Source organism: Neoarius graeffei, chromosome 7 (genome assembly GCF_027579695.1).
Source record: "Neoarius graeffei isolate fNeoGra1 chromosome 7, fNeoGra1.pri, whole genome shotgun sequence".
Lineage (NCBI taxonomy): Eukaryota > Metazoa > Chordata > Actinopteri > Siluriformes > Ariidae > Neoarius > Neoarius graeffei.
In genome coordinates, this window is record NC_083575.1 from 88,930,537 (window position 1) to 88,943,374 (window position 12,838).

The 12,838-nt window shown below is 41.9% G+C and overlaps 1 protein-coding gene across 1 annotated transcript; it reads left to right on the top strand.

The window, feature by feature from the left end:
- Window positions 1–626: 626 nt before the first annotated feature.
- Window positions 627–12,838, top strand: LOC132888943 (gastrula zinc finger protein XlCGF71.1-like). The gene is made up of 3 exons (XM_060925031.1): window positions 627–631; window positions 7,542–7,564; window positions 12,051–12,838. Exons 1-3 carry the CDS (start codon window positions 627–629, stop codon window positions 12,836–12,838), a joined length of 816 nt encoding a protein of 271 aa, XP_060781014.1.

Genomic DNA, 12,838 nt, shown 5'->3' on the forward strand with positions numbered 1-12,838 from the left:
CTTTAGTAGCAAAATCTTGGGAGTTTTTGATGTGATCACCCTAACGACTCTTGAGGCCATTCACATCCAGCCCCCAATGACCCAGACCAACAGGATGACTCAATGACACCTTAGGATTGCTTTTCATCCATGAGAGGATAAATACCTGATACTCCCTACTAGTCAGACAGAACTGAAGAAGCCTTTCGGATGAGAGGTGAAACGTCTTCTAGAATCTTCAAGCAAGTCCAGTTGCTCTCTTTTACCACCCACAGTTACTATGACCTGGATGACTGAGAATCTTCACAGACATGCTCCAGCTTACCTGCAACCGTGTAGAACAGGATAAAGCAGCTACAGATAAAGGATGGATGGATAGTCTTATGCCTATGAGCTTGTCCTCCTATAGTCCTGCTTTACTTCATAATATTTGAGACAGCTGTATTATATTCTAATGGCCATGGCCAAGCAAGGGAGCAGAATATTTTAGTGTAACTCTTACACATTTTGAGTTACTTAGAAGATACATAGTTTTTTGGGTTTTCCCTACCCTGATAGGGGAGCAATCCATCCAGTCAAAGACTTTGCATATTCTTTATTGACCAAATGGTTTTAGATGTCCAGCCAGCACACCCCAGACTCAGATAATGGGGTGAGAATAGTTGGATGATGACTGTTGATTGCTGTGTTGTTACACTATCCTATGTCTTTGTCCTCTGGTATATTTAAAGAAGGCATCCTGCAATTTGAGCTGAGTCACTTGAAGAGAAGACTGCTGTGAACAAACTGGGATTGCAAACAAGACATCAGCTCACTTCAGGTAAGTAATGGCCCTTTTCCACTACCCTTTTCAGCTCACTTCAGCTCGCTTCAGCTCACTTCAGCCCGACACGGCTCGCGTTTTGACTACCAAAAACCAGCACGACTCGGCTCGCTTCAGCCCTGCTTAGCCCCTAAAACTCGCACCGTTTTGGAGTGGGGCTGAAGCGAGCCAAACCGAGCTGAGTGGGGCTAGGGGCGTGAGCAGACACTCCCCTGTGCACTGATTGGTGAGGAGGAGTGTCCTCACATGCCCACACACGCCCCGCGAGCGCGCTGGGATCTGTAAACACCGTAAACCCGGAAGAAGGAGAATTACGAATTACGAGAATTTCTGAAGCCTTATGCACCTCGCCTCATCTATACGCTCTTGCCAGTATCTGTTGGCATTGTCGGTGACAACAAGCCACAGCACCAAGACCAGCAACACTAACGACTCCATGTCCTCCATGTTTATTGTTTACTATTCAGGTCGTGAGACTACCACTTAAAAGCTCACTGATGTCACTGTTTGCGTTGCTTAACGACATCACCTGACGTCCACCCACTTTCGCTAACTCCACCCAATGTGTCCACCCACTTCCAGCCAGCACGGTTCAGCGCGGTTGTAGTCGAAATGCAACTCCAACAGCCCCGCTCAGCTCGACTCAGCACGGCACGACTCAGCCCGACTCAGCTGCGTTTGTAGTGGAAAAGCGGCATATGCTTTCTTTCTTTCTTTCTTTCTTTCTTTCTTTCTTTCTTTCAATAAATATATACATTTAAAATTATTTCGATTACATTCATTGTCTTATATTAAATATAGTTAGTTTTTTTTTCTTTTTTATCAGACATCTAGTTTTTGGGTTTGTTTACCTGACATGTTTCGACGTACGACTGTCGTCTTCCTCAGAGTGTCACCGGATGTTATTGGTGAAGCATCTTTTATCAGCTGATGTTTCTGAAGGCGTGGCCTTCCTGTCTGGTTTGACAGGTCGGTCACGCCTTCTACTGTCTGTTCGTCCCCTGCAAGATGGCACTCCAGGTGTGGGAGAGCATGTATGCTCCCTCATCCCAGTTGATGGTCCTCGGGCTTCGCTTACGGATCTCCATGGCCTCCCTGATCCAGCGCTGATGTTTGTTATCTTCTGTGCGGATGACTCTGGCATTCCCCCAGTCCATAATATGATTTCCCCTTTTGCAGTGATCTGTTATAGCTGACTTATAATTTTCCTGTTGTGCCTTTTCTTTTATTGTTTGGGTTTGTCTTGTAGCTGTCTCCTTTTCGCACTCTTTCTTATGTTCATTTTTTCTTGTGTTGAAACTCCTTCCTGTCTCCCCAATGTAAGTTTTATTGCATAATTGACATGGAATCTCATATATGGTGTTGCATCTGTTGTCCGGATGTATTCTGTCTTTGGGATGAACCAGGATCTGACGGAGTGTTGTGTATGGTTTGACAGGTGTGTTAATGTTGTGTTTCCTCATTGCTCTTTGAATGCGTTCAGTTATTCCCCTAATGTATGGTAATATAACTACTCCCCTGTGTTCTTGTTTGTTGGTTTGTTTTTTCTCTTTCTTCTGTGTTTTGTTGTTCTTAACCTGTTCCACCCCTTTGGATATTGCCCATTGTGGATATTGACATGTATGGTGGCTTCCGTGGGTGTTCTGGTGAACAGAGATATGATGTCGTGTGATATGAAAACTTCGTCTTGCTGCAATTTTATGTTTTTTAGTTCTTCTGCCAGTTGTTTTGAGTTTTTGCAGTGTTGGTCTGTGAGTCCTAGTAATGGTTTAATTATTTTGGTGAGTGCTTTTCACATACAACTTATCAAAAGCACTCACCAAAATAATTAAACCATTACTAGGACTCACAGACCAACACTGCAAAAACTCAAAACAACTGGCAGAAGAACTAAAAAACATAAAAATGCAGCAAGACGAAGTTTTCATATCACACGACGTCATATCTCTGTTCACCAGAACACCCACGGAAGCCACCATACAGATAGTACAAGAAAAATTAAAAACAGACAGGACGCTCAAGAAACGCACAAACCTCACTGTACAAGACATCACTCAGCTCCTTCAATTCATCGCCACATCCACATACTTTCAGTTCAGGAATACAATTTACAGACAGAAGGAAGGTTTTGCCATGGGAGACCCACTATCAGCCATCATGTGCGGCTTTTTCATGGAAGACCTGGAGCAGAAAGCACTCACTACAGTACCAGCAGAATACAGGCCAACACTCTGGAAACGTTACGTGGATGACATACTAGAAAAAGTGAAGAGGGGACACACTCAACAACTCACCGACCATCTCAACACCATAGACAATACTGGCAATATAAAATTCACACATGAAGAAGAAACGGAGCAGTCAATAGCATTTTTGGACTTAAAAATACATCACACAGAAGATGGGGACATCAAAATAAAAGTACACAGAAAACCCACACACACCGACCAATATTTAAACTGGACTTCCGAACACCCCATAATGCACAAAATATCAGTAGTCAGAACATTACATGAATGCACAACAATAATTACAGATCCACAGGACAAAGAACAGGAGGAACAACATATACAACATGCACTGAAGGCATGTCAATATCCACAATGGGCAATATCCAAAGGGGTGGAACAGGTTAAGAACAACAAAACACAGAAGAAAGAGAAAAAACAAACCAACAAACAAGAACACAGGGGAGTAGTGACATTACCATACATTAGGGGAATAACTGAACGCATTCAAAGAGCAATGAGGAAATACAACATTAACACACCTGTCAAACCATACACAACACTCCGTCAGATCCTGGTTCATCCCAAAGACAGAATACATCCAGACAACAGATGCAACACCATATATGAGATTCCATGTCAATTATGCAATAAAACTTACATTGGGGAGACAGGAAGGAGTTTCAACACAAGAAAAAATGAACATAAGAAAGAGTGCGAAAAGGAGACAGCTACAAGACAAACCCGAACAATAAAAGAAAAGGCACAACAGGAAAATTATAAGTCAGCTATAACAGATCACTGCAAAAGGGGAAATCATATTATGGACTGGGGGAATGCCAGAGTCATCCGCACAGAAGATAACAAACATCAGCGCTGGATCAGGGAGGCCATGGAGATCCGTAAGCGAAGCCCGAGGACCATCAACTGGGATGAGGGAGCATACATGCTCTCCCACACCTGGAGTGCCATCTTGCAGGGGACGAATAGACAGTAGAAGGCGTGACCGACCTGTCAAACCAGACAGGAAGGCCACGCCTTCAGAAACATCAGCTGATAAAAGATGCGTCACCAATAACATCCGGTGACACTCTGAGGAAGACGACAGTCGTACGTCGAAACATGTCAGGTAAACAAACCCAAAAACTAGATGTCTGATAAAAAAGAAAAAAAAAAACTAACTATACATTTAAAAGTTATTTCATAAATAAATATGAAATTTATCTTCGCAATTGACAAAATGTTTCATGGTATAATAATTATATTGTGCCTGATTCTTTGTTATAAATGTATTTAATGTAGTTAATATAGATAAAATACTTGAAATATATTTTAAATGTGTCAAAGGCTTCATTTTAAAATGAGCATAGAATAAAATATTAAAGATTAACTGTACAATGGAGGTAGATGTGGGAATTAGATGGTACTGTTATACAACCCCGATTCCAAAAAAGTTGGGACAAAGTACAAATTGTAAATAAAAATGGAATGCAATAATTTACAAATCTCAAAAACTGATATTTTATTCACAGTAGAACATAGACAACGTATGAAATGTCGAAAGTCAGACATTTTGAAATTTCATGCCAAATATTGGCTCATTTGAAATTTCATGACAGCAACAAATCTCAAAAAAGTTGGGACGGGGCAATAAGAGGCTGGAAAAGTTAAAGGTACAAAAAAGGAACAGCTGGAGGACCAAATTGCAACTCATTAGGTCAACTGGCAATAGGTCATTAACATGACTGGGTATAAAAAGAGCATCTTGGAGTGGCAGCGGCTCTCAGAAGTAAAGATGGGAAGAGGATCACCAATCCCCCTAATTCTCAGGGATGAGAGTGGCTTGTGATGAAAAAATCTGAAAAATTAGCCGGGGGTCTGGGGGCCGCAGGCCCCCAGAGGGGTCCGGGGCGAAGCCCCGGTGGGGGCCCAGGGGGCGAGGCCCCCGTGAGCTCATGGATTTTAGAGATTTTTTACCCTAAAAACCATTTATTTTATCATCAATTTTTTACAAATGTTGTTGAAATACCATACCCTGTTTGCTTACAAAATTGACACTCATACAAAAGTAGAACTCTCTTTCAAGTACATGCATTACTTAAACTTTCATTTGATAAAGATCAACTACACCTATGTAAAGGAAACATTGACATAGGCCTTTTGTGATAAATTTTGCATATACATTCCTGGTGAGCACCAACATGATACTTCAAATTTGCTGCTCTAAATCCAAACTAAGGTAACACATTCACTGCTATATTAAATAATGGTTTATATGATTTATGAATACATTTTTCCTTTGGTTCTATAAAGTGTTTGTCTATTTACAATATATACAACTATTTACAGTTTCATGGTGCAGAAAATTTATTTCTTCTTTATTTTGAGCTTTTTAGCAAGAGCTAAAAGCTTGTTGGTCCTCTCCCTCTTTTTAGCCAACGATTCAGCAGTGAAAAAGTCGGCATCTGCGCCTTTAGTTTGTGTGGAGAGATATGATCTGCAATAACATGCATTGTTGGCTACAGACCGAAACATACTTTCAGAATGCACTGGCCAAGGCAGGACTAAACTCCATGTGCCTTCTAATAATAATTTTAAAAAAAAACAGAATAGTAATTTGTAAGCTAAAAAGCCTGTGTCTACACTTTTTTCTTTCGCCGAGTGGCAGCTGTGTTCAACTGGGGCGGGACATGACTGAATGGGTGTTTCTGATTTGTTAGCTGTCTTTAACTGGGGTGGGAGGGCGGGACATGATGGAATGGGTGTTTCTGATTTGTTAGCTGTCTTTAACTGGGGTGGGAGGGCGGGACATGACTGAATGGGTGTTTCTGATTCGTCAGCTGTCGTCCTTACACCGCATGGCATGCCCAAAGCATTTGCAACACAGAATTCCAAGTCCTCCGCTCCAAAATCGGCAGCTTCAAAACGATTGATTTTTTTTTTTTTTAACCGACAACCAAAAAAAAAATTAACCGGTTGACGTTGATTCGGTCAACCATTGGTCAAACGGTCATCGGTTAACATCCCTATACCCTACCCCCCTAAAATTTTCTCAACGGATTTGCAACAATATAAAAAAGGTCCATTTTGACTGAAAAAAAGCTGAATTCCGCCAAAAAGCAGAAAACTCTCATCCCTGAATTCTGCACCGACAAATAGTGGAGCAATATCAGAAAGGAGTTCGACAGTGTAAAATTGCAAAGAGTTTGAACATATCATCATCTTCAGTGCATAATATCATCAAAAGATTCAGAGAATCTGGAAGAATCTCTGTGCGTAAGGGTCAAGGCCGGAAAACCATACTGGGTGCCCGTGATCTTTGGGCCGTTAGACGGCACTGCATCACATACAGGCATGCTTCTGTATTGGAAATCACAAAATGGGCTCAGGAATATTTCCAGAAAACATCATCTGTGAACACAATTCACCGTGCCATTCGCCGTTGCCAGCTAAAACTCTATAGTTCAAAGAAGAAGCCGTATCTAAACATGATCCAGAAGCGCAGACGTCTTCTCTGGGCCAAGGCTCATTTAAAATGGACTGTGGCAAAGTGGAAAACTGTTCTGTGGTCAGACGAATCAAAATTTGAAGTTCTTTATGGAAATCAGGGACGCCGTGTCATTCGGACTAAAGAGGAGAAGGACGACCCAAGTTGTTATCAGCACTCAGTTCAGAAGCCTGCATCTCTGATGGTATGGGGTTGCATTAGTGCATGTTGCATGGGCAGCTTACACATCTGGAAAGACACCATCAATGCTGAAAGGTATATCCAGGTTCTAGAGCAACATATGCTCCCATCCAGACGACATCTCTTTCAGGGAAGACCTTGCATTTTCCAACATGACAATGCCAAACCACATACTGCATCAATTACAGCATCATGGCTGCGTAGAAGAAGGGTCTGGGTACTAAACTGGCCAGCCTGCATCTTTCACCCATAGAAAACATTTGGCGCATCATAAAACGGAAGATACGACAAAAAAGACCTAAGACAGTTGAGCAACTAGAATCCTACATTAGACAAGAATGGGTTAACATTCCTATCACTAAACTTGAGCAACTTGTCTCCTCAGTCCCCAGATGTTTACAGACTGTTGTAAAGAGAAAAGGGGATGTCTCACAGTGGTAAACATGGCCTTGTCCCAACTTTGAGATGTGTTGTTGTCATGAAATTTAAAATCACCTAATTTTTCTCTTTAAATGATACATTTTCTCAGTTTAAACATTTGATATGTCATCTATGTTCTATTCTGAATAAAATATGGAATTTTGAAACTTCCACATCATTGCATTCTGTTTTTATTTACAATTTGTACTTTGTCCCAACTTTTTTGGAATCGGGGTTGTAGGAAAAGTTATGATCCATTGCAAAAGGTAGTTTTATTCCTGCTGTTGTGTTCATAAAAACCATGCAACAATTTAATAACCAGGCATGAGCTTAACACTGTTGTCAATACTTGTTGTTTTAACCTAGTTGTAGATGAGAAAAGCTGAAAAAGTCTTCTCTACAGCATAACAAGTCATGTAAAGTCATGTGAGAAATTCATACAAAGCAAATACAAGGATTCACCATTAAGAAGATGAAACTTAGAGATGTGTGTGTGTGTGTGTGTGTGTGTGTGTGTGTGTGTGTGTGTGTGTGTGTGTGTGTGTGAGAGAACTGTATGTAGTGATGAAAGTGGTCTCTTCAAATTGTGTTTTACTTTATTGATTTATGATAAATTTTATTTTTGATTTCTGTTTTTGTGATGGATGAAACAAGCACATGATGTGTATTTCCCTGAAAAAAATCAGCTTATGGTTTATTGAGGAAACAGTGTATGATGGCTTTAAAGTAAGTAAAGAAAGATTTAATAAATAGCCTGATCTTACCTGTGATGAAGTGGGCGCTGCGAACCCGCGCATTTTTGATAGTGCTTTCATCCCAGTCTACACGTTTGATGGCTTGTAGTCATAGACGTCGGCGATTTTTTTGGAATGGGTGAGATCCTGCTGGAATTCTGAACATTTTAACCCCATCACTGCTACGATTCTGACACCTGAAAACACAACAACTAGGCATTTCTTCCAAATATTTCTTCTCGTCTCTACCGTCGCTGAGTCTTTTTTGGGTCCAGGCTGCACGCGCAATTTCCTCTTACGTATGAATTAGAGCCCTGCACTCCCGCGGGAGTCCCGCGGGACTCGCGGGACCCGCCGCAAAGCAGTGCGGCGCGGGACAAATTTTGAAAGCTCATTGCGGGCGCGGGCAGGACCGGGAGTGCACATATGCGGGCGCGGGCGGGAGCAGGAGTGCACATATGCGGGCAGGAGCAGTGATAAGCTGCAGTCCCGCTAACTAAAAACATGTTTAAAATAAAATTTATAAATTATTAATTTATGTCTATCATATATAATTTGTGCTGGATATTTTTTTTGGCATTAATAAAAACATTTTAAGATGCCTAAATTTGCAGAGAGAGTCAGATTGCCAGATTGAGTGAGGAATGGCATCTTAAATTTGCCATTGATCACCCTAACGGGCAATCCTTTGATCACTCTAATGACTCGCCGTTCACACCCAGCCTCCAGTGACCCACACTAACATGATGCCTTAATGACACCTTAGATGAGCTGGTCATCAGAATTCTGATTCTGATCCAGGAGAGGATAAATAACTCTTGTACGTTTCCGATTCCTTTCCTCTTCCGTGTTTGAGATCTCCGATCATGGCAGAAGAGCAGAGCTCCTTTACTGAAGCTCACAGTGCTTCAAAAGTAAGTGCTGCTTACTTTTATGCTGCTTAATTTTTTTATCGCGAGATTAATGCTCTGTGACATGATGTAGGTTTTTCATAAGCTTTTGAAACTGCCAGGAACTTGGAACAGAGACTTTGCTTAGAAAAACGATAGCAGCTAGACTGTAAAGAGTGCGATCCATCTCTCCTTTCACACTAATTATTCATAGGAGACGCACCATGGGAGAGTGCATACTTAAATGATTAGCCTACTTAAATAATTATTATTAGGTCTACATGCTGCCATTTCAACATTCCAAATTCAGAAACAAGGTAAATAATAACAAACGTGAACGTGAGCTGTAGATATTTATGCTCAAATCCACTCAAAGTAGGGGGCGGGGCACCATCACGCTGTGTCAAGACAAGAACTTTCCTGAGAAATAACGTGAACGTCTGCATCATGCGGGATTTGCGGGCGGGAGCGGGACAAAATATGGCAGGCGCAGGCGGGAGCGGGACTGAAAATCATAATTCTTTGTGGGCGCGTGCGGGAGCGGGACTGAAAATCATAATTCTTTGCGGGCGCGGGCGGGAGCGGGACTGCACAATGCGGGCGTGGGCGGGAGCGGGACTGAAAAATCCGACCCGCGCAGACCTCTAGTATGAATGACATTTACTGCGAAGGGGTCTATACGTAAGAGGAAATTGTGCACGCAGCCTGGACTCAAAAAAGACTCAGCAACGGTCAGACTGACTGTTGTCGGGTGTCAGAATCGTAGCAGTGATGGGGTTAAAATGTAGCAGGATCTCACCCATTCCAAAAAAAATCGCCGACATCTATGACTATAAGCCATCAAACGTGTAGACCGGGATGAAAGCACCATCAAAAATGCGCGGGTTTGCAGCGCCCACTTCATCACAGGTAAGATCAGGCTATTTATTAAATCTTTCTTTTTTATTCTTTCTAGTCTTCGTTTATTGATGTAGCAAAATACTTTGATAACGTTTGTCTGATTAGCTGGGTCATAGTTACACAATGTAATGAATATTGTTAGCGTGTTAACTTAGCTTTGCATGCAATTTTGTTTGTAGGAGAGGTCTCGCTTGACTCAAGCAGTCCAGATTTTGTGCCATCATTATTTGTGTATGCCGAAAATCACAATTTTAAAGCAAGGATGGAAAGGATGCTCTAACCTAGCTCCCGCCCCGTTCAGTTTCATTTCTGGTCTCTGCCTCTCGCTTTTTACGCAGCTCTGATTTCTCTTAGCTGCACTCTTTACACTATCATTCCTTTCATGCCATTACCTCCTGCAAATTGCTGTTTAGTGTTGGTATTTGCTGTTGTAGCTAAAGCCACATTGCCATCACATCACTGGCATAATTTGATTAAAACAAAATGAATATGAATGTCCCATTGTTAATCAAGTTGTAGTCTCGCTGTAACCAGAATGTTGATGGCAGGCTACTTTTGTAAATATATATATATTTTTTTTGAGTTTGACATTTTTTGTAAATACTATGACTTGTAGGCACGAAGTTTTTCGTGGGTGTACACTGAAGTCTTGTCAATAAGGTACGAGTATATATCTGGCCATTGTATACCAGGGAACTTACTAACATCGTCCGTCCACTCTTTAATTAAATACGGATCTGGTAGGCAATGTCCACTTGTTAGAGTTAACTTATTTATGTAGCATTCTCGATCTTGTAACGACAATTGTTTGGCATAATCTGACAGCTCATAATGCTGGTCTATGGGCAGCGCCATTGTTTCTGAGTCCAGGCTGCGTGCGCATCCTAGCAACGGTCGGTTTGTTTACAAACATGCGAAGGGGCCTATAGACCCTTTTCACGTGACGTCACGACAAATGCGGCCGCCATTTTGGACATGAACTGCCAGTAGTCTACCACAGCCAACAATGAGGAACGACGGCGAAGCATCGAAAGGAATATAGCCATCAAAGAAAGTTTTTACTTTCAGCAAGACTTCCATCATGCCATTATATTGTTGTGCACCTGGATGTAGTAACCATCAACACACAAGGCAAGATTTATCATTTTATCGGATCCTGACAGATGCTGACCGATGGAGAAGATGGATGGTCTCTAAAATATTGGCAAAATGATGTTTATTGACATAGCAATCGTGTGTAACGGGAAGCATTTGCATATCCGAAGTGTTGTGTTTACATCAAAGATAAAATAAACCGATATGACAACGACTGCTGCTGCCAGGTTGGGGACACAAACTAGTAGAAAGGAAGTTTGCCAACAGTGCCAACACACTTCCTTTGTGGTCGATTCTGCTTTAAGGTAAGATGCATTTAATTATTCGTCTGCTGTGGGTTTGGAATCGGTAGCCTGAGCGATTCGTTCATGTTTGTGGTGCCATTTGTTTGTTGACGCGTGTTGAAATGGAAGATTGGTTGTTGACATGATTTCCAGTGATGCTTTGGTGCTGCTGTGGATCAGATGTGTTGAGTAGCCTGACTGTTTTTTTTTTCTTGCGTGTGGTATCATTGTTGACGCGAGGTTGTTTTTTGAACATGCCAATGCGGACATGATTTCCCCTGATGAGTTATGACTTCAGACGCGATGCGTGTGTGGAGGTGTGGAGTCCGCGTGATATGTGCATAAGATAGGCTTCTCATGTGTTTGGAGATCCGCGCTCTGAGACAAGCGCAAGCACCCCCCACACACACACCAAGGCAAGAAAAGGGACCCCCCCGAAAATATCGGCATAGTTCGAACACTGGGTTGGAGAAAGTAATGGCAAATAGTGAGTGCACAAACCATAGAAGGTAAACTGTACACAGCGCCAGGGCAGTGTGATGGTATGTCTACTTTTAGATTGTGTTAGCTTATCAATGAACACACTCGTCACTCGACGAGTTTCACGTCTTTACGACGGATACTTAAATGTGTGTTAGGTATTATTGTTGCAGTCTAAGCAGTCATTGTAGCAGCTAGATGAGCGAGAACCGAAAGGGTCTGTGCCATAAACTGTTATTTCTTCATGTCCAAAATGGTGGTCGCGTTTACGAAGGTCACTTGAGTGAAAAGGGTCTATAGTCAAGAACTTATTGGAGAGGTAAGTGAGGATGAGTTCTAGACAAATAAAAAGTAAGATATGTTTGGCTATCAATCTCAGCTGACACATTGTTACCAAGTTCTCTAAAATGCATTGCTATGGGGCAAAACTTGTTAATGTTGTTGCTTTTGTCTACAGGTCTGCTACAGATTAAAATGTCATCATCTGATTCTATTCACACTCCAAAACATCTCAGAGGGAGTAATGCAGCAACAGGAAAGAAGAAATTTCACTGCTTAGTGTGTGGGAAGAGTTTTGCCTACCAGCATCATCTGAAAGAGCACCAGCGCATTCACACTGGAGAGAAACCTTATTATTGCTCACTGTGTGGGAATAGTTTTGCAAGACAGCGCCATCTCCAAAGACATCAGCTCATTCACACAGGAGAGAAGCTGTATCACTGCTTATACTGTGAGAAGAGTTTTAGTACCAATGGTAGTCTCAAAGTACATGAACGCACTCACACAGGAGAGAAGCCGTATCACTGCTTACACTGTGAGAAGAGTTTTGCACAACTGAGCCATCTCCAAGCACACCAGATCATTCACACAGGGGAAAAGCCATATTGCTGCTTCTACTGTGAAAAGTGTTTTACTACCAAAAGTAGTCTCAATATACATGAACGTACTCACACAGGAGAAAAGCCATATCACTGCTTACACTGTGAGAAGTGTTTTACCACGAGTTTTCGTCTCCGAGTACATGAACGCACTCACAGAGGAGAGAAGCTGTATTGTTGCTCACACTGTGAGAAGAGTTTTGCACAAGTGAGCAATCTCAAAACACACCAGATCATTCACACAGGGGAAAAGCCATATTGCTGCTTACACTGTGAGAAGAGTTTTGCCACCAATATTTATCTCAAAAGACATGAACGCACTCACACAGGAGAGAAGCCGTACAACTGCTTACTGTGTGGGAAGGGTTTTACTCAAAGCAATAATCTTAAAAGACATCAGATCATTCACACCAGAAAAAGCCCATCTCACTGCTTATAG

Excerpts from the sequence above, each read along its gene's own strand:
- LOC132888943 (XM_060925031.1), top strand. Across the intron at positions 7,565-12,050 it reads AACAAGTCATGTAAAGTCAT|CAACAGGAAAGAAGAAATTT; the intron begins GTGAGAAATTCA and ends GGAGTAATGCAG.